At 43.5% G+C, this 26,208-nt stretch overlaps 1 protein-coding gene across 1 annotated transcript in view; it reads left to right on the top strand.

Annotated features, from left to right (window-relative positions):
* The first annotated feature begins 593 nt into the window (after positions 1 to 593).
* The window catches only part of SNX24 (sorting nexin 24), a 172,833-nt gene continuing 147,218 nt past the window's right edge, over positions 594 to 26,208 (top strand). The window contains exon 1 of the mRNA XM_065934443.1: positions 594 to 815. Coding sequence (XP_065790515.1) covers positions 756 to 815 — 60 coding nt within the window. The 5' untranslated portion in view covers positions 594 to 755. The remainder of the gene's footprint in view (positions 816 to 26,208) is intronic.

Genomic DNA, 26,208 nt, shown 5'->3' with positions numbered 1-26,208 from the left:
CCCTTGCCTTTTTTTTTTTTTTTTTTTCCTTTTTCTTCTGTTTTCTCTTATAGTTTAGAAACTCTATACCGACAGCATTTTAGAACTGGAGCAAGAAGTCGGAATGTTGGTCTCCGTGAGCAGCCGACTTTCGGGCTCTGTATTACAGCCTGTATTCTGTGGTTTGACTGCTAACTCAGAACCAGACGCTGAATTCTGTGGTTCGACGGCTAACTCGGAACTAGACGCTGACCCTGGCATCGAAGGGGAACAGTAAAGTCTTGGTAAAAGTAGTGCAGGGTTCGCTGCTGTTCATGCCAACCGAGAGTTAAAGCGAAAACTCAACCAACCAAAACAAAAGCCAGAAGCCCCATGCATTTCTGTTCCTTGTCTTGCGATCTGTTACGGGTGGTGTCTTGCAAACTGCAAGCCCAGTGCCTGCTCAAGCCTCCAGGGCAGGGAGCGCCGGGGTGCGGCCCTGTCCCCGGCGCGGTGGCGCGCACACCCCTTTTCTGCAGACTCACAGGTTTCCAGGCCCCGCCTCCTCCGGGCCCAGCTGATCTCCGCCGCCCTTAGGGCCTGGAATCCAGGCGCCCGGAGCCAGCCCCAGGCCGCCCTGGGAGCGGCGGGCGGCGGCGGAGCCGGGCCGGAGCCGCGCGGTCTCCCGATCCGGCGGGCTCGGGGAAGGGAGGCGGGGCGGCCGGGCCGGGGGCGGGGCGGCGGCCGCGGCCGTGAGCCCTCCCCTCCTCGCCCTCCGCCGGCCGGCTGGCGCGACCATGGAGGTCTACATCCCGTCCTTTCGCTACGAGGAGAGTGACCTGGAGCGGGGGTACACGGTAGGTCCGGACAGGGCCCCGCGAGCCGGACCTGCGGCTGCCGAGCCCGGGAGGTGCCCCCGGCCGCCGCCGCCCCTGCGCGGGGCTGTGTGTGTGTCGGGGGGGTTCCTTCGCTCCCTCCCTCCTCTCTCCTCCCCTCCCCCGGCCCGTTCGGACCGCTGCGCCCGGGCGCGGTTGTCAAGGAAACGGGCGCCCCCTCCCTGGCGCGGCGGCGGCGGCGGGCTCCCGGGGCGCCCCGGTTTGGTCCCTTCCCCCTCCCAGCCCCGCTCCCGGCCTCCGGGCTGCAGCGCCGGGCGTCGAGTCCTCGGACGCGGCGCTTGCCGTTCTCCCCGCCGCCCGCCCCCTGGAGCCCGGGATGGGCTGCGCTGGTTCTGGCTCAGCTGCCCGCTCCGTCCAGACAAGTGGCTTTTGCGGCTTTTTGGCTGATGCTGTTGGTTTCCAAGTTCGGTAGGGATTCATTCAGATGGAAAACGTGCTCATTAAGAAAAATAATCATCTGTAGAATTTATTCCCCGAAGTGAACACGTGTGTTGCTTTTAGATGATTTCCAAAGTTTTGTTTTTGCTGTTTCTAGTTCTGCAGTGCCTTGAAATGGCAAAGGCAGGTGTTCACTGAGCACCTGTTCTATACCTAGGGGGGCTGCGGTCTCAGGAATGAGAAACAGGGTCCCTGCTTTCACTAGTGGAGGAGTGGCGGGGAGGGCAGGGACCATGCCTGGAACCTCTGGGTCATGAGTTTAGTATGGGAGCAGTTGATTTCCCAGTGAACTTAGACATCTTCATCTAGGCAGTCATTGCTAGAGGGAGAAATGCTTCACCCGGGAGTGGACCTTGGACAATTCTATTTCCATTTAGAGAGCTGGTAGGCTTTGTGGGACTTGCGTAGGGCACTATGAAGGATTTTTATTTTATTCACTTCTAATTCACTTACTAAACTCCAGTTGCATTAATTTGGCAGAGAGGTATTTTAATCTCTGTCTCCTCTAAGGATTGTTGGGTTTTGGTCACAGCTTATTTGGACCTTTGTTTTTTCATAAAGAGGATTAAATCCCCCCCTCAAAGGAATTTTTAGAATTAAGAGTAGTGATTGAAAAAAGGAAATCCAAGAAGTATGTGGGTTTGTAGAATTAGTAAACTGCTGGGTCCATGTACCCCCCCAAACAAGTACTCAAAGTCCCTTCCCTTGGTAGGGGGATGGGGAGACGTCAACCAAGGGAGAGCTGAGCTCCGTGGCTCAAATGAGTTATGAATGAGTTATGAGTAATGTGAGTTATATGAGTTATGAATTTGATTAAAAATATACCATATCTTATTTTAAAAGGGAGGCGGGGGAAATGAATTTGAATGTGAACCTGTTTAGGCTTTTTCCTTAGGCCTGAACCCTTGGTTGTCTTTCTTTCTTTCAGGTGTCTTACCTGTCCCGTCAGCCCCAGTCAGCAACAGTCATGGAAGGCCTTCCATCTTTAGGGCATTCTTTAAGGATTTGGAGATTAAAAGGCCGCTTGTCACAGCCCTTGGTCTCAGTAGTCCAAGCTAAAAGTTAATTACCTTCTCAAATAAGCACTTAAGTGAATCAGAATGATTGATTTTCTTCAGTTAGAGGATTGGTGTTTTTAACCCAAGTTTGCATGTTTCTTTTTTTCCTGGTGTTATGGCCAGCCATGTGCCCGACTCCAGGTTGTGAATTAATCTGATTAGGAAGGCACCTTTGTCTTGGTAAACTTGGTAATTAGAAGATTGCTTTTGTGAGGAGAGTTTGTTTGCTTTTTAAAAGTTTACTTAAAAAAACAATCCTAATGTATTTAGGTTGGTAGCAGTTTGTTACTTCTGCAAGTGATTTTTTTTCCTTTGTGAGTTTGTGAAGCAGATATTTTGTATCCTTGGCATAACAGTTTTGTAATTGTTTGGCAGTTTATTCATTCAGCAGGTATTAATGGAGTGCCTGCTATGTGTCTCTATTCTGGATGCTAGGAAGTTAGCCCTGAATAGTAGTTCACCTTCTTACAAAAACCCAGAATTTAAAAGTTTAATCTCAGTTCTAATCTCAGTTTCCTAGGTAAAATCATGTGTATGCGTGCGTGCTAGGTCGCTTCAGTCATGTCCAATTCCTTGCGGCCCCATGGACTGTAAACCCCCTAGGCTCCTCTATCCCTGGGATTCTCCAGACAATACTGGAGTTGGTTCGCATTTCTTCCCAACCCAGGGATTGAACCAGACTCTCTTAAGTCTCCTGCATTGGCAGGCAGGCTGTTTATCACTAGCACCACCTGGGAAGTCTCCAAATAATGTATATTTTACTGTAAAAAGTACCTTTCTACTTTAGTGACTGTGCTTTAAATTTAAGAAATACTAAATTGCAATCTAACAAATTCAGTGATAGGATATTTTAAGTAGAAGATGATTTTCCCTCCTTGCTTCTTGTCCCATGCCCTCAAAGATAAGCATAGGGATAATTTCTTAGAGACTTTCCCCCCTATGCTATGAAAACATGTTTTTTCTTTTTTAGAATAAACAGCAGGATTTCACTATAGCTGTCATCGTATAACTTATAGATATCTTTCAGTGCCAATATGGACGGGATTGTATCTTTCTTAGTGATAGCAAAGGGATATTTCACGGAAGGAATGTACCATAATTTGTTTACACAGATCTCTGCTGATGGCCATTGACATTTGCTTCTTATTTTTTAGCAACTATGTCAAATATGTTGAAATAAGACATCCTTATACATGCCTTTTTATGCAAGCTACTAGGATTTCTATAGAACCATAAATAGAAGGTACTTCTGGGCCTCTACATTTTTATCAGTATTGCTCAAGCCCTGTTATTCAAAAAGCATATGCAAAGTTATGCTCTGTGTACAAAGTAATTTACCTTTAAAGAGTGAATGTTTGCCCTTTGATTATTTGAACATTTACTGTGGGCCTGCACTGCGTGCGTTAGGTGGGGAACTGAATGGTGGAAGGATCTTGTTCTTTCCTTGGGGACTCGCAGCCCATCCTGCAGGGGCCAGGTGGGGAAAAGTTAGGGTGCTAATGTCAGCTGGAGTCTGGAGGAAGAGGAGGAACTGGGCACTTCTGCTCAGCCTTAGGGTGGTGTGCTGGGGGTGGGGGAGGGTGTTCAGGAATGCTGACTTTTGAAATCTGATGAGGGTTTTGCTGGGATTGTGAATTCTAAAAAGAGGAAGTGCAGGGCGAAATTTCTTCACCCAGTGATGGGGGGGAAAGGCATTTTAAACTCCCAGATTCACCAAAACGAATAGACAAACAAATCAGCAACAACAAGGACACTTCTACATCATTGTAGTTTACAAAGAGGCAGGAAAGGATAGTGTAACAAAATGCAGGTCAACCCTTCCCACCCCGGGACGCACCCTCTGCTGTGTGTGTGTTTAATATCTGTTCGGTTCTAGGCTATAAGCTCCTTGAGGCTAGGAGAGTGTCAGTCTCCTGTGCTCATCCATGTTGTCCTGGGATCATGCATATTGTCCAGGGTTTATCCATAGTGAAAATTCATTATAAATAGTGAGTGATTGAGTCTTCTGATAGAAGAAAGTCAGAAGCCCAGTGATCCTGAGGTGTGAAACAGCTCCTCGAGTTGGACCGGGCTGGTGCCGAGTGATTCCTGACGCAGGGATGTGTGGAGAGACCAGCTCGCTAGCTTTGAGAACGGTAAAGGGATATGGAGTTCAGCTTCAGACCGTGGGACGTCGCTGGAGTTTTAAGGAAGGAAGTAACGTGATTAGCTTTGCGTTTTGAAAGATAACCCTGGAGCATTAATCATGGAGGAGATGCTTGCAAAATGACCAAAAAGGAGAGGATGAGCGCCGAACTAAGGCAACTGGGCAGGGAAGGGGGAGGTCTTACAGGAACCCCCAGGGTCTGGTGACCAGACGTGAGGCAGCAGGGTGACTCCTGCAAACAGGGGTGCCAGTGACCAGAACTGGCGCGCAGTCGGTTTCATTTGGGGGCCTGCTGGGCATTTTTGTGGCAGATGAAGCTATTTTGTTTTGGAATTCAGGATACATAGAGAGGTCCAGGCTAGAAATATGGCTCCAGGGGGTCTTTTAGCATCAAAGATGGAAAACACCATATCAGTTGATGCTCTTCCCAGGAAAAGCACGTAAAAGTGAGGAAGGAGGCAGGACTGAAGGTAAAGCCCTTCTCTGCACAGCAGCCAGAGCAGCAAGGAAACCCAGGGCTGAGGCAGGAAGAGAAAGAAGGTTAGACGCTTTACAAGGAGCACAGTGCTGGATGTGACTCTCTGGCCTTTCCGGGAGAGGATGAAGCACAGGCCATTGGACATGAGCGTAAGCAGGCCCTGGGTTCCCATCCTATAGGCTAGTGTTGATATTTTCCATTTTCAGATACATGGTTGGTAACAACAAAATGGGCTTCCCTCATAGCTCAGTTGGTTAAGAATCTGCCTGCAGTGCAGGAGACCTGGGTTCAATTCCTGGGTCGGGAAGACCCCCTGGAGAAGGACAAGGCAACCCACTTCAGCATTCTTGCCTGGAGAATCCTATGGACAGAGGAGCCTGGCAGGCTACACAGTCCATGGGGTTGCAAGAGTCGGACACGACTTAGTGACTAAAGGGAGAGAGAAAAACAAAAGAAAACTAGAAAGACTGTTCAGGTAACAACATAAAAGTCTGAATGTATTAGATTTCATTTTCCATGGCTGTAAAAATCAAGGCATTGAATTAGATTTTCAAGTCCATTTTAATTATATGTGTGTGACTGAGTGTATTGTGCTTATAAAATCTGTCTTTTTCTCGAGATCTTGACTCTTTCACTGGTTTACTTTTTATTATGTTTTTTAGTGCATGAGGCAACTCCATATATACATGGTCATAATATTGAGATGTATGTAGGGATAGTTACTTTAATATTTTCTGGATTAAAATACACAAATTGAACAATATAATGAACCACCATTTGCTCATTACTCACCTTCAATATTTTACAATACTTATTTCATTCACCACCTTTCATTCCTCCATTTAAAACAATTCTGCAGTATTTTAAAGCAAATCCAAAATAAAATTTCACCTGTAAATATTTTACTGTGAATATCTGTCAGCTAGACTTTAAAGAAACATAACCAAAAGGTAAATATTCTTGCAAGGTTAGCAAAGCCTTAATATCATCCCAATTCTTAGTTGTTTTTGTTGTTTTTAATATAACCCTAGTGCAGATATTGCCTGAGAATTAACAGTGATCTGTGGCAAGTATTATTACTGGCATTTTATATTTGTGGGAGTGAGACCGAGAGATTGAGTAAGGGGCCTGGCCACTTCCTATCTCTCTTTACCTCCATCCTCAGAGTAGCTTCCACCTAGCATGAGTAAACTCCGGGAGTTGGTGATGGACAGGGAGGCCTGGTGTGCTGCGATTCACGGGGTCGCAAAGAGTCGGACACGACTGAGCGACTGAACTGAACTGAAGTGACCAAATGGTAACATGTTTCAGATTTAAAAAAACAAAAACATTGTATTCTACAACATCCAGAGGAAGAGAGGATGCTTCTTCAGAGCAAGGCTACTTTTCCTCCTTTGTATCTCATTATCCCTAGTTGATTCCTCAACCGATACCATTGCCGGGGGGATTCTGTGTGCTGATTGGCTGTCTTCACTATGTTTCATTACAGTCACCCTGGCAAGGATAAGTTAACCAGATGGAGTGAAAATAGTTAGGGGGCATCTCTGGAGCTCGGAATGAGGTCAGTTCATCCCGGCCACCTGACCCTGTTAGACACCGCAGTGGGAGAAGGTCGGAAGGATGGTGAAGCCACAGTGCCCACAGCAGTATCTTCCAGCCACCCTTTCTTATAAGCATCTTTGGTGCTGAAGGCCTCTGTGTAACAAACTGGCACAGTGCCTCACACATGGTCAACTCATAGCATAAGCGCACATTGAACATGTGTTGAGTGATTTAAGTCAAGCATTGTGTATGTTCCTTACTCTGAAAGACAAGATATGCAGTTTGAAAATATTCTTGACCGTTAACAAACAGAATGCTGCATTCACTTGGAAATTCAAAATTTTACAAGACGATTGAATTTTGCAAGGATGGTGCTTAGAAATCGATCTATTCTTTTCAAATAAGCTTTTGATTTTGAAATAATTTTAGATTTTCAGAAAAGCTGCAAAATTAGTACCAACAGTTCCATACACCCCTCACCTAATTTACTTTTTAACATCATGCATTGCCATGGTGATGTCAAAACAAGGAAACTAGCATCAGTACTTGTTAACTAACTAAGCTTCAGACTTTATGGATTTCACCAATTTTTCCACTCGTGTCCTTTTCCTGTTCCAGGATCTCATCCAGGATACCACCATGCGTTTAGTTCCGTCTGCTTTGAAATGATACTGTGTTGGTAGTCCCAAGTTGTAGCATGCTGTCTCTAAAAATGAGGCCGGCGTGTTATTAGATATGATCCTGTATGGATTGAATCAAATTTTGATTATTTCACATGCTTCCTTGGAAATTTTTGCCATTTGGCAAAGCCCTGGTGATAATGTTCCACCAGTTTATGACAGAAGCTGACACAGCATCGCGATGAAAAGCACAGGCCATGGAGGGACTCATTCTGTGTGCCCCAAATCGTGTTCTCGGCATTTAGCCCAAAGCCGGACTTTGAGCAGGCTTCTTAATCTCCCTGTGTCTTATTTTCCTCATTTGTAAAAGAAACTACTATGGGCTTCCTTGGTGACTCAGTGGTGAAGAATCCGTCTGCCAAGGCAGGAGCCTCATCCCTGGGTCTGAAGGATCCCCTGGAGAAGGGAATGGCAGCCCACTCCAGTATTCTTGCCTGGAGAATCCCATGGACAGAGGAGCCTGGAGGGCCACAGTCTGTGGGGTCGCAAAAAAGTTGGACGCAACTTAGCGTCTAAACAACAAAAGAGGATACTAGTACAGGCATACCTCAGAGTTGTTTCAAGTTCAGTTCCAGGTTACCACAGTAAAGCAAATACCTCAAGAGAATCTAGTCACACAAATGTTTTGGTTTCCCAGAACTATAAAAATTATGTTTACATTCTGCTGCTGCTGCTGCTAAGTCGCTTCAGTCATGTCCGACTCTGTGCGACCCCATAGACGGCAGCCCACCAGGCTCCCCCGTCCCTGGGATGCTCCAGGCAAGAACACTGGAGTGGGTTGCCAGTTCCTTCTCCAATGCGTGCATGCATGCTAAGTCACTTCAGTCGTGTCCAACTCTGCGACCCTACAGACAGCAGCCCACCAGGCTCCTCTGTCCACGGGATTCTCCAGGTTAGAATGCTGGCGTGGGTTGCCATTTCCTTCTCTAGTACTCTATTAAGTGAGCGGTAGCATTATGCCTAAAAAATCAATTTATACACCTCAACTAAAAAAATACCTTACTGCTAAAAATGCTCACCTTCGTCAGAGCCTTCAGTGAATGATCATCCTTATGCTGGTCGCAGGTCTTGCCGTGATGTTGTGTCTGCTGACTGATCGGAGTGATGGTTATTGAAGGTTGGGGTGCTTTGGCTATTTCTTAAAATAAGACAACAGTGAAGTTTGCTGCATTGATGAACTCCTTTCGTGAATGATTTCTCTGTAGCAGGCAATGCTGTTTGATAGCATTTTACCCACAGGAACTTCTTTCAAAATTGGAGTCAGCCCTCTTACACCCTATTGCTGCTTTATCAACTCAATTTATGTCATTTTCTAAATCCGTTGCTATCATTTCAACAATCTCCACAGCATCTTCACTGAGAGTAGATTCCATCTCAAGAAACCACTTCTGTTGCTCATAAGAAGCAACTCCTCATCCGTTTATATTTTATCATGAGGTTACAGCAGTTCAGTTACTTCTTCAGGCTCCACTTCTAATTTTCTTGCTGTTTCCAACACATCCACAGTGACCTCCTCCACCGGAGGCTTGGACATCTCAAAGTCATCCATGAAGGGCTGGAATCACCTTCTTCTAGAAATGTGATTATGTTGATGTTTTGACTTCTTCCCATTAATCATGAATGTCCTTAATGGCATGTAGGATGGTGAATCCTTCCCAGAGGTTTTCAGTTTTCTTTGCCTAGCTAGATCAGAGGAATCACTGTCTATGGCTGCTATAGTCTTACAAAGCATGTATCTTAAGAAATAAGACTTGAAGGTTGAAACTGCTCCTTAATCCATGGCACAGGCTGTAGATAGATGTTGTGTTAGCAGGCAGGAAAACAGTATGAATCTCTTTGTCTCCATCAGAGCTTTCGGGTGACGGGTGCATTGTCAATGAGCAGTCATATTTTGAAAGGAATCTTTTTTTTCTGAGCAGTAGGCCTCAACAGTGGCCTTAAAATATTGGATCAGCCATGTTGTCCACAGATGTACCGTCACCTCGGCTTTGCTGTTCCATTTGGAGAGCACAGGCAGAGTAGATTAAGCATAATTCTTAAGGACCCTAGGATTTTCGGAATAGTGAAGGAGCATTGACTTTGTCTTCAGTCACCATTTGCATTAGCCCCTAACAAGAGATCACCCTGTCCTTTGAAGCTTCGCAGCCAGGCCTTGACTTCTCCTCTCTACCTATGAAAAGCCCTAGGTGACATCTTCTTCCAATAAAAGGCTGTTTCACCTATGCTGCAAGTCTGCTGTATGCTGTCACCACCTTCATTCATTATCTTAACTGGATGCTCTGGGTAACTTGCCGCAGGTTCTCCATCTGCACTTACTGTTTCACCTTGCACTTTGACGCTATGGAGACGACTTCTTTCCTTCAGCCTCATGAACCAAACGCTGCTGGCTTCAAACTTCTCTTCTGCAACTTGCTAACCTCCCTCAGCCTTCACAGAACTGAAGAGAGTTGGGGCCTTGTTTGAATCAGGCTTTGGCTTAAGAGAATGTTGTGGCTTGTGTGATATTCTATCCAGACCATCACATCTTTCTCCGTGTCAGCAGTAAAATTGTTTACCTTTTTTAATCATTCGTATGTTCACTGGAGTAGCACTTTTAATCTCCTTCAAGAACTTGTCCTTTGCATTCACAAGTTTGGTTAGCTATTTGGTGTAAGAGGTCTAGTTTTTAGCTTATCTTGGCTTTCAGCATACTTTCCTCACTAAGCTTTCATCATTTCTAGCTTTTGGTTTAAAGTGACAGGTGTGTGGCTCTTCCTTCCACTTGTACACTTAGAGGCTACTGTAGGATTTTTAATTAGCCTGATTCCAGGTTACGTCTGTTGTGTGTATATTGCTGTGTTTCAGGGACTAGGAGGCCCATGGCGAGGGAGAGAGATGGTTAATGGTCAGTTTATGGCACAATCAAACTTAACATTTATCCGTCAAGTGTGCTATCTTATCTGGGCACACTTTGTGGTGCCCCCAGACAGTTGCAGTAGTAGCATCAAAGATCAGTGATCACAGGTCGCTGTGATAAAAATAATAGTAGTGAAAATGTTTGAAATAGTGCACAAATCACCAAAATGTGACACACACACGAAGGGAACAAATGCTGTTGGAAAAATGATGCTAGTAGACCTGTTTCACGTAGGATTGCCACAAACCTTCAATTTTAAAAAAATGCAATTTATGCAAAGCCCAATAAAGCAAAGTGCAATAAAATGAGGTCTGTCTGTACCTACTTTGTAAGATGGTTTAAGGATGGGGAGAGAATCTTTACTAAGTGCAAGGAATGCTGTCTCTAGCTATGTTCATGATTTATTCATATTATTTCAAGTATGAACTGCCTTGAAGTTTACTTTTTTTTAAAAAAAGTTATTTAATGTAAATTAATAATGTAAACCAAAGTCCAGAATAAATATTTGTGCTATATAAGACAAACTCCTTGCGGATACTTTGAAGTACTACAGAGGGAACAGTTACATTTAACCAACTCGTATTCTTATTACAGCTTTTAACTGTGCGTTCAATTCAGATTTGGTTTTCTAGCCTTATTTACTACATATTTTTTTTTTCCTTCAAGATCCTAGCGACTAATATCTTTACATAAATGTCAGAATGTCTTCTGGAGGGCATGGGGATACACATTTCCCATCTTCTCCATTCTCTTCCATTCCCCAGTGCATCTCTCCAAAGCAAGTGAGTCATCAGGCTCATACCTTGTATTCTTATAATGATTTTGCAAGTACTTGTTCAGATTTTTAATGCAATTTCCTGTTATTTTGCTTTATATGTGTCTGTTTTTAATTTTCAATTGTTGTATGTCTTTGTTAACTTCCTTGCTTTCTAGTATAACAAGATGTTCCCAGTAAATCTTTTACCTTTCCAGCCCCAGATTTGGAATTAGCTTTTTCTCTAATGGTCCCCAGTTCCCTTTAATGGGAAATGATTCAGGGACCATGATCTGGACACGAGATACATACAGTCAGCTGTCTGGATCTCTGTGGGCTTCACACCCATTCACCCAACCAAAACCTTTTCGCAGTTTGTTGAATCTGGATGCCAAATGGGCCAATGTGGAGAGCTGATTGTCTTCGCTGTACTGTGTCCTTTTATGTGAAGGACTTGAGCACACTCAGCGTGTGAGGTTGGCTGGGGCTCTTGGAACTCATTCCCCAGGGCTTCCAAGGGCTGACTGGGTTTTTGGAGATTTCTAGACCTTTTCTGTGGTCAAGGTAGGAATTGATCTTCTTAGTCTCTTGTGGCTTCAACTGTGTCCTCTTTCTCCCACACTAAAAATCTCAGTACAGTTGGCTCTCGTTATCTGTGACCCGTTGGTTCTGGGACCCCATCTGCATACTCAGATTGGAGGATGTTAAAGCCCTGTGGTCAGCCTCTGATAACACCAACTAGCTACCCATCCTCATTTTATTTTATATTCTCCTTAAGTGTTAAATTGTTCATCGCTCAGTCATGTCCAACTCTTTGCAACCCAAGAATGTAGCCCGCAAGCCTCTTCTGTCTATGGAGTTCTCCAGGCAAGAATACTGGGGTGGGTAGCCATTCCCTTCTCCAGAGGATCTTCCCCACCCAAGGATCAAACCCAGGTCCCGGGCATTGCAGGCAGATTCTTTACTGTCTGTGCCACCAGAGATGTTTAAAAATTAATTTTGTTTTGAACTCGTGTAAAGTATCTGCTGCATCAGGTGTATCTGCAGAAATCTAGCTTCTGTTTGTGTCTTCTTCACCCTAAGAGAGTGCTATCAATGTCCATTATGAAAAAAGTTATGGTTTATCCTTATATTTCAAATATATATGCAGAAAAACAAATATACTTGTTCCCCTACTCTTTTTCTTAGATTAAACAGTAGGACACTAAGACATCTTCCTCCTGCTTTTTTTCTTTCCTTTTTTAATGGAACAGTATATCCTGCAGATCCCATGGGCATATGCAGAGATACTGCCTTCTTTTCTATAGCTCTTTGCTTTCTGTTGTGGGCTGCATCACTACCCTTGTCCATATTCTTTTTGTATGTTTGGCAGTGTCTGTTTAGATTCCTAGCAGTGGGTTATGAGATCAAAAGGCAAATGGATATGTAATTTTGCCAGGTATTGTCAAATCCCCTTCCTGGGATTGTGCAACTCTGCACTCCCAGAGCAGTTTATGAGAGTACTGGTTTCCTCACAGGCTTGCCAACGAGTATGTTGTCAGGCTTTTGGATTTTTGCCAATCTGATAGGTGCACAGTATATCCATGTAGTGTGCTGGCTGAATTCTGATGACTAGATTGGGCGTATTTGAAACAGACTTGTGTTCCCTTCTAGTTGCCGCCCCCCGCCGCCCCCCGACATACGGGAGTATTGTGGGTATTTGAAATACACTGTTGTCCTCTTCTTGATTTTTATTTAAAACACAGATTACCCCAGGTTTTCACCTTATAATTTTTATTCTAAGGTAGAACCAATATGTGGGTTGAGTCTCACCATCTGCCTTTTTTTAGTTCTTCGAATTTAGATAAATTTAGGAATTTAGAAGTTGTTTTAGAAACTGTGAGCTTTTCTCTCTTCTCTACCTTCCATGTTCTCTCTACCTTGCTAGTGGAACTTAATCTTATTTTCCAAATTACACAAGGCAACTCCCATACCCCCGCAGTATTACGCGAGGCCAGTAGAGCAGAAATTCATTCTTGTGGTTATTACATGCCTCTCCTCTCTCAGGCAATGCACTAGTATTGGGGGTGCAGGGTAGCTGACTTCAGGCTTGTCCTGGAAAGATGATGGAAGGTTTGCCAGTTTGAGAAGGGGGAGTAAGATCATTTCAGGTTCAAGAAAGGGCCTGGGGAAGGATGAAAAGTGTGAGTAGTCATAAGGGGGGTAGGTGGTGGGGGCAGGACTGGAGTTTGAAGGGTGGGTTGCGTGGTTTAGTGTCGCTGTAGATGCCCAGATAAAATGTTGTCCTGGAGGAACAAGTAATGAGAGTATTTGCTTGCTTTTAAGAGGAGAGAAATATCAGAGGCACAAATAACCAAAAACGTGATAAGATAGTCTCACTGGTAATTAAAGAAGGGCAGAGTTGAAAATGAGCTTTTTTCTTCTTCTTTTTTTTTTTTTGTAATTTCAGTAGACAAAATGAAAAAGGTTAATAAAAACCAGCACTGATGGAAATGGGGGTGAGGGAGACAGGTTCTTTACTGTCTGTTGGACAGACCTCTCTGAAGGGGCAAAAAACGTGAAGATATTTGTGTCCCATGTGAATGCTCACCGAAGGGGGACCTCAGCAGAGGAAGATTTTAGTAGTCACGTGGATAGGAGGACCTGTTCTGTGGATGCAAGTCAGCTTCTTTCCCCAGTCACCCCTCTCTCTCATCCCTAAGGAGCTTATGAACAAGCAGCCATGATAGTAGGGATGGAGGTTATCCCTGACCTTCCATTCACCAAGGCCAGCCTGGCTCCAGCCACTGATAAGTGCTAACCTATCATTGCTTTGCCCTGTTGGAGAGATCTGGCCACATGTCCTTCCTCACATGTCCTTGTCATCATTTTCCAGTCGTGTTCTTTCCAGTTCTCTGATCATCCAGCCAGGTCATTGCTCACATTGTGAATTGGTATCTGGTACCTTGGAAGGTAACATCTGGTTATTTCTCCTTCCTAGCTAACTGAACCACCAAGTGCATTGCTCATAATTCTACTTATTGAATAATTAAAATTATTCTAATTCTTAGGGTGGCTTTCCCTTCACCAGTGTTGTCTCTGGATGTCCCTGAAAGGGGCTTGTATTGTTGTGGGTGTCCACTTTCAGGTAATGCCTGCCTTTGGTGCAGGACCATCTGTCATCATCGTCATCATTTAATCACTAAGTCGTGTCTGACTCTTTGCAACACTATGGGCTGCAGCATGCCAGGCTTCCTTTTCGTTCCCGAAGTTTGCTCAGACTCATGTCCATTCAGTCTGTGATGTCATCCTACCATCTCATCCTTTGTCACCCCCTTTTCCTGCCTTCAATCTTTCCCAGCATCAGGGTCTTTTCCAATGAATCACTCTTCACATCATGTGATCAATGTATTGGAGCTTCAGCCATCTGTAGACCAGGCTCGAGTCTTTTCTTCCTCTATCACTTGATCATGAGGAATTCCCCCAAGAGGTCATAGGTTAGACTAGGAGACAGAATGTAATATAGCTGGAGTGGGAACCATGGGCCATTTGGGCCACTTCTTCCAAGTAACTTGCTTGGACCGTCACTGCCTTCTTGGGCCCTATCACATCTGCACCACTTTCATTTGACGATGGTGTGTTGCTGTGTGTGCCCAGTGTTACAGCCTGGTGAGTCTCAGGTAACACCCAGTACATGAGGAACAGCTCAAGGTGCTTGGTAACTTGGTCCGTGACTAAGTGTGCAAGCTCTGCTCAGGCTCAGTAGCAGGTAAAGAGCTGTTTCTCAAAGGATGAGTTGGTATCCACAGAGGGTGGCAGGGCTTTGATCTAGGATCCTAAAGGCCCGTGCTGTGATGAGCCTGCAAGGTCCTGCCAAAGGCTCCAAATATCATCCCCATGTGCTCCTGCCTTTCTGGCACTGTTGGATATGCTGGATCATCGTGGAAGTGGCAGAGCAGGTTGAACAGCAGCAGGACCAGTTGCAGAGCCTCCCCTTGTTCCGGGGTCCACTTAAAACTAGCAGCTTTTTAGGTCATTGGTAAAGGGACCGGGATATGTTGTGTCCAAAATCCAAAGAGGCCCATGACATGGAGGTCAACTCGCTTTACTCAACCTACCAGTTTAAATATTAATCTGATCCCAAAACACTTTCATAGAAATACCTAGAGTAATGTTTATCTGAATATCTGGGCACCTCATGCTAAAATTAACCATCACATTTCCTTCTAAAAGTAAAATCAGACGCTTCATCTGTATATATTAACCATCACATTTCCTTCTAAAAGTAAAATCAGACGCTTCATCTGTATATAAACATTGTAATGTTGTTCTCCCTTTTGTTGTGGTTCAGATGAAAATAACATGAGAAAATGAGCTCTTATATTTTATTATCTGAGATTTATTTTAAACTATGATTTAGTCCTTCCTGCAGTTGGAAAGTTGGCTCTTCAGATACATACTATGGAAAGTTTGTACCTCCATTTTTGAAAAGTGATCATAGTGCAGGGAATAAAAGTTTATAGAGATGGTCTGTTTTCCTTGTTTATTGTTAGTGAACAATTAGATCTCATTGTCAGTAAAAATTGATGGCTGCAGCTTCCAAACTATTGAGCTTGTGCTAATAAATGCAACAGTTGTCCATAATTTGGTGGTAAATGACCTTTAAATGTAGATGTTTACAGAGACTGTCCTTGGGGAACAATTTAACTTCCAAATGACACCCATGAGTACTTGTTATCATTTAAATATGCTTCCTTTTGTCAATAGCAGAATAACAAATACTGGTTAGATTTCTAATGTTGATTCAGATACCAGGAAACCTGCTGAATAAATTAGTGTACATTTGATTTATATTGACCAAAATTTTTTACATTGCTGTGTTACAGGTCAAGGTGACATGCATTTGAATGCATTTAGAGTGGAGGTCATGCTTGACTGACATGAATGCTTACACTGTTTTTAATTAACTTTTAAATATTATCCTAAAATTCCTTCTCAACTACGAATTATTAGGTAGAGGATTGGAATTAACTTAGGACACTGGTGGACACCTTATTTTAAAAATCAATAGTCTTGATCTCTCCCATAAAAATTATTGGAGTAAACTATTGCTACATTTTATCTTACAGTTTCTAGGGAAATTAGATCTGTTTTTCTCACCGTAGACTCCAAATGTTTTGTCTGCAGGTTTTCCATTGATGGTTTTGCAGAAATAATCTGAGATAGCATGGAAAACATTTGGCAAAGTAATGAACGAAGACTTACGTAGTTCAGGAAGTACTTTATCTAGCAAATACATTTTTTTAGTTCCATGAACTTTTTTTTTTCTTTCTTTTTTACTGATGTGTTATGTGTGCCTGAAGGAGGGATGGTTTTCACGGTAAAGATGTGGATTAATTTTGTCAGCCATTCATTAGTAGTCCAAAGTAGTATATGTTTTAGGGAAGCTTTAATCAACACATGACTTGCTGTTTGGGAGAATATCTTCATAATGAATGCTGCTTCTTTTGCATATACATATTGCTGGAAAGAAAGCATTTTGTTTTCAGTGTAGTTTTTTTTCACTTATGTCCCTTGTAAGAAGGTTTACATAATTCAGAGGTTTAGAACTGAAATGTGCAAAGGTTTTTATTCTTCTAAACTGTGAAGATTTGTTATCAATCAAACAGTGTGCTTTGGGAATTTTGAGCTTTGCTTCTCAAGGAAAGAAAGCCCAAAGTTCCTCTATTTTAAGACTTTTCATGTGAACATTTACAGTTGTAAGAAGAACTACCCTCTAGAGCAGGGGTCCCCAACCTCCGGGATTTAATGTCTGCTGATCTGATCTCAGAACTGATGTAATAATAGGTATAAAGTGCACAATAAATGTAATACACTTGAATCATCCTGAAACCGTTCCTCCTGCCCTCACCCACCACCATCGGTAGAAAAATTGGCTTCCACGAAACTGGTCCCTGGTGCCAAAAAGGTTGGAACCACTGGTCTAGAGCAAAGAGGATAACAGCTCTGCCCCCCAACAGTGAACAGCAGAGTCCTGGGCTGTAGGGTTAGTTTCAGCCACATTGTAGCTTTCAGCCCAGGTTTCAATGCCCAGAACAGCCTCAACCTCATATGGTCAATAAGGTCAGAAGAAGTGACAGTGTTGAAAATGTGAATAAGTGAGAAAAGGAAGTGGAGATAAGAAAATTGAAAGTGGTGAGAGCATGACCCATGTTCCCTGTGTGTATGAGATGAATCATTCAATAGTGGGAGTGATTCGGAAGGACCGAGGGGAGAGGCAGGCAGCATTACTCGTAAGTGGACAGACACTTGTGACTGACAGATGGGAAGACTAGGGTGTCAGCAGCAACCTCGGGACAAGGCAGGGAGTTGGAGAAAAAGGCCAGTGGTTGATGTGACATGCTGCTGGTGGATGATTCACTGGGATGCTGTCCAAATGAAGGACTGAACTTCTGGTGCGAATAATTAGCTACTAAAGCTGTGGTGCTCAGGTCTTGCTGCACTTTGGAATCACCTGGAGATTTTGTAAGCTAGAGATGCCCAGGTCCCACCCTCAGAGTTAGATGGGTCTGGAGCATGGGTTGAACACTGGAATTTTTTAAAGTCCCCTGGGTGATTCTGAACTGCACTAAAAGTGTCCCCACAATGCTTGTAGAGACCACAAAGGCAGGTCACTTGTCCCAGCACCTCTTAATAGCAGAAGTCATTGGTTCTTAAGAGAAATTTCAGGCTCCACTCCCAGAGGCTCTTAGTATAGCTAAGGCCCAGCCTTTGGTAGGTTGAGCCCTTCAGGTGATTTTAATTTGTAGCTAAGCCAGCAAACTACGGAGTAGCTGGTTTTGAAAAAGACGCCCTGTAGAGTGTATATTTAGCATGAAGGAGAAACGTCAGGTTTGTTTTAAAGCTTTAAAGGCTGATTTATATTCTGATTCAGCCAAAGTGCACCTATGATGGAGTGCTTAAAACCCTCTTAAGTCTTTGGATCCATGAACAAATGAACTTAAGGAAAGCTTTCGTGACGTCAGCAAGTTTGAGGAACTTCTAAGGAAAGTTTTGGAGTGAGAGGATCTGGTTCCACGTTCTGAGTTGTAACTTCCCAGCCAGGGAACGCGTCAGCACCCTCCCCTGGCTCCCTAAAGTGCTGGCCTCAGCTTCCTCTCAAGGACCCCATGGGACTCGCTGTGTGGGGCAGCTATTTTTATTTCTAATCTTTCTAATTAAATTTTTGCCAGTAGAGTTTAATATGTCATCATGTATTTTACCTTGCTTTCATCTATTAGGAAATTTTTTCACCTTTGAGTAGTTTCATATTTTATTCACTGCTTTAAATGAATGATTGTTTTTTATTTATCTTAGATTTTTATTGTATTTATTTATTTACCGATTTACAATGTTGTGTTAGTATCAGATATACAGCACAGTGATTCAGTTTTATATATATATATATATATATATATTCTTTTTCAGATTATTTTCCCTTATAGGTTGTTACAAAATGTTGAGTATAGTTCCCTGTGCTGTACAGTAGGTCCTTGTTGGTTGTTTCTTTCATATATACTAGCATGTATATTTTAATCCCAAACTCCTCATTTATCCTCCTCCCCTTTTCCTCTTGGGAACCATAAGTTTGTTTTCTATGTCTGTGGGTCCATTTCTATCTTATAAATAAGTCCATTTGTATCTTTTTAAGTGAATTAATTTTCAAAAGCATTATCGATAGACCCTTGCAATGCTTTCACATTAGAGAAGGACATCTGAAGCGTGCTTGTCATGCCATATGTAAAAATAAATGAGGAATGTTGATTATGTGGTCAAACAACCAGTTTTTACAACTGCTATCCATTGTTGATCACTGAGCGCCCAATGAAATTCCAGGCCCTCTCCTTCACCGTAGTATCCTAACAGTGTTTGCAGGTAAAACTGAATTGCTTTCCTTCTTTCTCCTGATAGAAGAAGGTCTTTTTGTAAGAAGTCAGACAGCCAAAGCCAAATCTGTGTTTTAGCACATGGCTCTGACCTGGCAATGGGGCTGGGCCAGTCCCCACCCAGACCCATTCTTATACTTTGCCCTGAGCAGAAGTACAACTGTTGACTTCTGAGTCATCAGCTTTAGCCAGGTTCAGATGACACCAGTTTGAGTAAATGTCATGATAACCTGGGGGTTTGTGTTAGAAGCTGTTTCTGCAGCTGGGGTTTGCTCCGTTAGTCAGTTCTGGGTCTAGAAAAGTTCTGTGGAGTTCATCTTTCTGTGATCTTGAGGATTCTAAATGCCTGGCTGTGGAGGCTGACCGTCAGCTTCACGGGAAGCCGAGGTCAGAGTCGATGTGATTCGGTGAGACGTTTGTGACAGGCTGCTATGCAGGGCCTCAAGGGGGCTGGCAGGGAGGGCCCAGCACGAGTAGCAGGCGCAGCCAGGGCTGTGAGCGGGGCGATGGGTGAGGGCCGGGGCGGCAGGCACGGAGATGTGGAGTGAGGCTCCATCTCATCAGCCCTAGTATGTACTTGCACTCATTTACTCAGCCAGTGGTTCTTTTTGTTTTCTTTTGGCTGTGAGGCTTGTGGAATCTTAGTTCCCTGACCAGGAATTGAATCCAGGTCCTTGGCAGTAATAGCATGGACCACCAAGGAACTACCCGACCTGTGGTTCTTGAAGGCCCGCAGTACACCCCCTGTTGCATGGATGCCATCACTTTGAGCAGTTTCTTTCCAAAATCCTCAAGAAATTCCAAAACTCTCTTTCAGAAGATTCTTCCTGTTTGTGAACACCACCTAATCAACTAATCTTGTGTCTCTGCATGGAGAGCTAAATGTATAACTACATTTGTGTTAACAAGCTGAAATGTGAGCAGACTGTTAACCTCAGTTTTCTCATCTTTAAAATAGGTGAACGATAATACCTAACCATAAAGTCGTTGCCAGCGTTAAATGGCACAAGGCATGTGAACTGTCTGGCAGGATGTCTGTCTCAGATTACATTTAGTGCAAAAAGAATCGCCACTGTAATCAGGCCTCTCTCTGCCTCCACACCTTAGCTCAGTCCTTCTCTGAAAGCCAGATACTGAAACACAGTGTAGAAGCCTGTGTGAAAGACAGCCGGGACCAGGATCTTCCAAGTTTTCCTGGGGAAACCAGGGTGCGTTTAATGGATGTGATTGTCCAAGTAGAGAGGAAAATTGATATGTGTCCTTGGGTGCTGACCAGTACCACTGTGTTCTGCTTGTTTTAATACTGGCCCATACAGCTTGGGGCATCCCAGGGGGTGCTAGTGGTAAAGAACCTGCCTGTCAATGCAGGAGACAAAAGAGATGCAGGTTCAGTCCCTGGGTGGGGAAGATCCCCTGGAGGAGGGCATGGCAGCCCGCTCCAGCATTCTTGCCTAGAGAATCCCATGGACAGAGGGGCCTGGTGGGCTACAGTCAGGGTCAGAAAGAGCCAGACACGACTGATGTGACTTAGCCCCATGCACCATACAACTTGAGAGCCAGCTTTTGTGAATCAGGCAGATCCTTAGGTTTATTTGGTAACCTTGACCTCCTTGAGAGAACTTTCATGAGAAGGGAAGGAGCAATATCATTGAAGAGTGGACCTTGGATGCCTTCCAGCCACTCCCTAACCATGTGTTTGATGGTCTCCACTTGTTTAAATCCTCTGAGCTTTGGCTCCCATGAATAGGGATAATAGAAACTGCTTCATATCCATTTGGGATTATTTTAATCAAATGAAATAATAAGTGTAAATCCCTTAACATGTGGTTGGTTCTGTAGTAGTTTTTGGCATTTGTTTCTAAAAATTTAAATCTATATGCTGAATTTCTAGGGTGAGTTCCCTGAGTTAAGCTTTTATGGAATTTCTGATTTGAATACATTTGCCACTGTAACCCCTTCTCCTGATCCTTCTCTTTACCACCAAAGCAAAACAAAAACAACAAAAATAATGCCTTTCAAGTAAATACTTGATAGAAATTCCAGTGTAGCAAAGGGATTTGGGATGTATGAAGTTGAATTAAAGTTTGACCTATATTTGCTTTATTCATGAATTGTTTAGAACTTTCTCATATCCAGTAGATGCACTTCATCAAAACCAATTAATGATAAAGTTTTACAAAATACAAAATTTGGTGCCATGAATAAAGTTTGTTTAGAACTTGAGAGCTCAACGATTATGACTTCATTTTGATGGGGAAAAAGTGGAACTTGAGTAAAAGTAGAACTTGAGAGCTCAACTATTATGACTTCATTTTGATGGGGAAAATGTCTTATGGATTGGCTGTGCAGATATGCAGTTCTCCTTTTAAAATTTTTCCATCATTTGCTTAAGGTTTATGGAACAATGGACTGGGTCCAAATTGGGAAAGGAGTACATCAAGGCTGTATATTGTCACCTTGCTTATTTAACTTATATGCTGAGTACATCGTGTGAAATTCCAGACTGGATGAAGCACAAGCTGGAATCAAGATTGCAGGGAGAAGTATCGATAACCTGAGACATGCAGATCAGTCAGTTCAGTTCAGTCACTCATTTGTGTCTGACTCTTTGCAACCCCATAGACTGCAACATGTGAGGCTTCCCTGTCCATCACCAATGCCCAGAGCCTACTCAAACTCATGTCCATCACGTTGGTGATGCCATCCAACCATCTTGTCCTCTGTCGTCCCCTTCTCCTCTCACCTTCAATCTTTCCCAGCATCAGGGTCTTTTCCAATGACTCAGTTCTTCACATCAGGTGGCCAGAGTATTAGAGTTTCAGTGTCAGCATCAGTCCTTCCAGTGAATATTCAGGACTGATTTCCTTCAGGATAGACTGGTTGGATCTCCTTGCAGTCCAAGGGACTCTCAAGAGTCTTCTCCAACACCACAGTTCAAAAGCATCAATTCTTCGGTGCTCAGCTTTCTTTATAGTCCAACTCTCACATCCATACATGACTACTAGAAAACCCATAGCTCTATACCACTGTATATGATTATACAGTGGAAGTGACAAACAGATTCAAGGGATGAGATCTGATAGACAGAGTGCCTGAAGAACTATGGATGGAGGTTCGTGACACTGTACAGGAGTCAGTGATCAAGACCATCCCCAAGAAAAAGAAATGCAAAAAAGCAAAACGGTTCTTTGACAAGGCCTTACATATAGCTGAGAAAAGAAGAGAAGTGAAAGTCAAAGGAGGAAAGGAAAGATACCCATTTGAATGCAGAGTTCCAAAGAATAGCAAGGAGAGACAAGAAAGCCTTCCTCAGTGATCAGTGCAAAGAAATAGAGGAAAACAATAGAATGGGAAAGACTAGAGATCTCTTCAGGAAAATTAGATACCAAGGGAACATTTCTTGCAAAGATGAGCACAATAAAGGACAGAAGTGGTTTGGATGTAACAGAGCAGAAGATATAAAGAAGAGGTGGCAAGAATACACAGAACTATACAAAAAAGATCTTCAGGACCCAGAAAACCACGATGATGTGATCACCCATCTAGAGCCAGACATCCTGGAATGTGAAGTCAAGTGGGCCTTAGGAAGCACCACTATAAACAAAGCTAGTGGAGGTGATGGAATTCCAGTTGACCTACTTCAAATCCTAAAAGGTGATGCTGTGAAAGTGCTGCACTCAGTATGCCAGCAAATTTGGAAGACTTATCAGTGGCCACAGGACTGGAAAAGGTCAGTTTTCATTCCAGTCCCAAAGGCAATGCCAAAGAGTGTTCAAACTACCGCACAATTGCACTCATCTCACATGCTAGCCAAGTAATGCTCAAAATTCTCCAAGCCAGGCTTCAACAGTATGTGAACTATGAACTTCCACGTGTTCAAGCTGGATTTAGAAAAGGGAGCACAACCAGAAGTCAACTTGCCAACATCTGTTGGATATCAGAAAAGGAAGAGTTTCAGAAAAACATCTACTTTTGCTTTATTGACTATGCCAAAGCCTTTTACTTTGTGGATCACAACAAACTGTGGAAAATTCTTCAAGAGATGGGAATACCAGACCACCTGACCTGCCTCCTGAGAAATCTGTATGCAAGTCAAGAGGCAACAATTAGAACTGGACATGGAACAACAGACTGGTTCCAAATAGGAAAACTAGTACATCAAGGCTGTATATTGTCACCCTGCTTATTTAACTTACATGCAGAGTACATCGTGTGAAATGCTGGGCTGGATGAAGCACAAGCTGGAATCAAGATTGCTGGGAGAAATATCAATAACCTCAGATATGCAGATAACACCACCCTTATGGCAGAAAGCGAAGAACTAAAGAACATCTTGATGAAATTGAAAGAGGAGAGTGAAAAAGTTGGGTTAAAACTCAACATTCAGAAAATTAAGATCATGGCATCTGGTCCCATCACTTCATGGCAAATAGATGGGGAAACAATGGAAACAGTGGCAGCCTTTATTTTCATGGGCTCCAAAATCATTGCAGATGGTGACTGCTTGCTCCTTGGAAGAAAAACTATGACAAAGTTAGTATATTAAAAAGCAGAGACGTTACTTTGCTCACAAAGGTCCTTCTAGTCAAAGCTATGGTTTTTCCAGTAGTCATGTATGGATGTGAGAGTTGAACTATAAAGAAAGCTGAGCGTGGAAGGATTTATGCTTTTGAACTGTGGTGTTGAAGAAGGCTCTTGAGAGTCCCTTGGACTGCAAGGAGATCCAACCAGACCATCCTGAAGGAAATCAGTCCTGAATATTCATTGGAGGGATTGATGCTGAAGTGGAAGCTTTAATACTTTGGCCACCTGACGCGAAGAACTGACTCGTTGGAAACCATCCTGATGCTGGGAAGGATTGAAGGCAGGAGGGGAAGGGGACGACAGAGGATGAGACGGTTGTATGGCATCACCAACTCAATGGACATGAGTTTGAGCACACTCTCTGAGTTGGTGATGGACAGGAAAGCCTGACATGCTGCAGACCATGGTGTTGCAGAGTCAGACACGACTGAGTGACTGAACTGAGCTATGCCTTCTAAGGGGAGTGCAGTGGGGCAGAAAGTGTCTGGGCCTGAAGCTAACCCCGAGATGGGTGCTCACTTGGATCAGTCTGTTCATGGCAGTCTGCTCATTTGTAAGGTTGAGGATATGCTGGCACCATGAATCTTGAGGATAAATATGTAACTGAAATAATAAATGAAAGGCACATAGTATGGTGCTGGATATACAGTAAAAAATAGTTGCTGTTACTATCCTGGATCCGAAAAACAGGAGGAGAATGATAGATTTCTTTATTGTAGCAGCTCACGAGAAGCACGTGTCTCCCCGTTTCACATGTCTTCTCTACCTCTGGCCTGGGCATCTCTGCTCTCCTGCTCAGGGCCACCTGCCCAGGGGTTCAAAGTCCCTTGGAGTTTACACTGCACAGGAGGAAACTGTTTGGCCTGCCAGGTAGATTGCACATGATAAGCCTTCAGTCTGGAGATTATAATGAAGAGTGCTGTGATTCTCACGTTGTGAGAGGTGTGTGTAGAGTTATTCTTATTGGGACCAGTGTGCCAGCAGCCCCCGTGAGCAGGGCTCCCCCCTGAACCAGCTGGACCCCAAGGGCTCTGGCCTTGTTGCTGCCTGAGTGGTGATGGTGGAGGGGCATTATCTAGTACCATGTGGGAAGTTCCTGGAATTTGTAGTCAGATTTGGAAGATATGCACCCAGTTCACTGGGAGTTTAATTTAGGCAATTGAAGAGTTTTCCAGTATTGCTATTGGAGAGGAGCTTGAAACAGAAACTCTGTACCAGCTCATCAGAGAATGAATTTTGGTAATTGGAGGAAGTGTTTTGTAAGCGTTAATGTCCAGTAATGTGCAGAGTTAAAATATAGGAAACATTCTCATATTGAATATGGGTATAGAACAGGGTAGCGCTGGTGATAAGAACCTGCCTACCAATGCAGGAGAGACACGGGTACAACCCCTGTGTTGGGAAGATGTCCTGGAGGAGGGCCACCCACTGCAGTATTCTTGCCTAGAGAATTCCATGGACAGAGGAGCCTGGTAGGCTTCAGTCCATGGGGTTGCAGAGAGTTGGACACGACTGAAGTGACTTAGCATCTATGTGTGCGTGGAACCAAAAGTTCCAGGAAAAGTTTTGTTAAATAATAATAATGAAAAATGATTTAAAATCTTGTGTGTGTTATAGTATGTGACAGGTAGACTAAGTGCTTCTTGTGTTTGATTTGTCCGTTGTTTGCTTCCGCTGGCTCCCCTAGGTCTGTGCAGGAACACCTCCTGGCCGGACACAGAACTGTAGAGCTATGACTTTCTTCCTGGGTTTCCCTACCCCATTTTGTATTTTTGCCTTCTGAGCAATTCCACTGATGTTCCTCAAGTGATGTATGAACTGTTCTTAAATGAATGTGGGTAGGCCCTCATTTCTCAGTAGCTTCCATATTGTCATTTTGAAAGTATGTATTTTCCAGTGTTTTAGATTTGGAGAGTTTTAAAAAGCAACTAACAAACACATGAAAAGATGCTCAACATCACTCATTATCAGAGGAATGCAAATCAAAACCACAGAGAGGTACCATTACACGCCAGTCAGGATGGCTGCTATCCAAAAGTCTACAAGCAATAAATGCTGGAGAGGGTGTGGAGAAAAGGGAACCCTCTTACACTGTTGGCGGGAATGCAAACTAGTACAGCCGCTATGGAGAACAGTGCGGAGATTTCTTAAAAAACTGGAAACAGAACTGCCATATGACCCATCAATCCCACTTCTGGGCATACACACTGAGGAAACCAGATCTGAAAGAGACACGTGCACCCCAATGTTCATCGCAGCACTGTTTATAATAGCCAGGACATGGAAGCAACCTAGATGCCCATCAGCAGATGAAAGGATAAGGAAGCTGTGGTACATATACACCATGGAATATTACTCAGCCGTTAAAAAGAATTCATTTGAATCCGTTCTAATGAGATGGATGAAACTGGAGCCCATTATACAGAGTGAAGTAAGCCAGAAAGATAAAGACCATTACAGTATACTAACACATATATATGGAATTTAGAAAGATGGTAACGATAACCCTATATGCAAAACAGAAAAAGAGACACAGATGTACAGAACAGAATTTTGGACTCTGTGGGAGAAGGTGAGGGTGGGATGTTTCGAGAGAACAGCATCGAAACATGTATGTTATCTATGGTGAAACATCACCAGCCCAGGTTGGATGCATGAGACAAGTGCTCGGGCCTGGTGCATTGGGATGACCCAGAGGGATCGGGTGGAGAGGGAGGTGAGAGGGGGGATCGGGATGGGGAATACGTGTAAATCCATGGCTGATTCATGTCAATGTATGACAAAAGCCACTACAATATTGTAAAGTAATTAGCCTCCAACTAATAAAAATAAATGAAAAAAAAAAAAGCAGCATTTGCTTTATGTTAGAGATAT

The sequence above is a fragment of the Muntiacus reevesi genome, chromosome 1 (assembly GCF_963930625.1).
Source record: "Muntiacus reevesi chromosome 1, mMunRee1.1, whole genome shotgun sequence".
NCBI lineage: Eukaryota > Metazoa > Chordata > Mammalia > Artiodactyla > Cervidae > Muntiacus > Muntiacus reevesi.
Note: the sequence above shows the minus strand (reverse complement) of the source record. Positions and strands in the feature narration are given on the sequence as shown.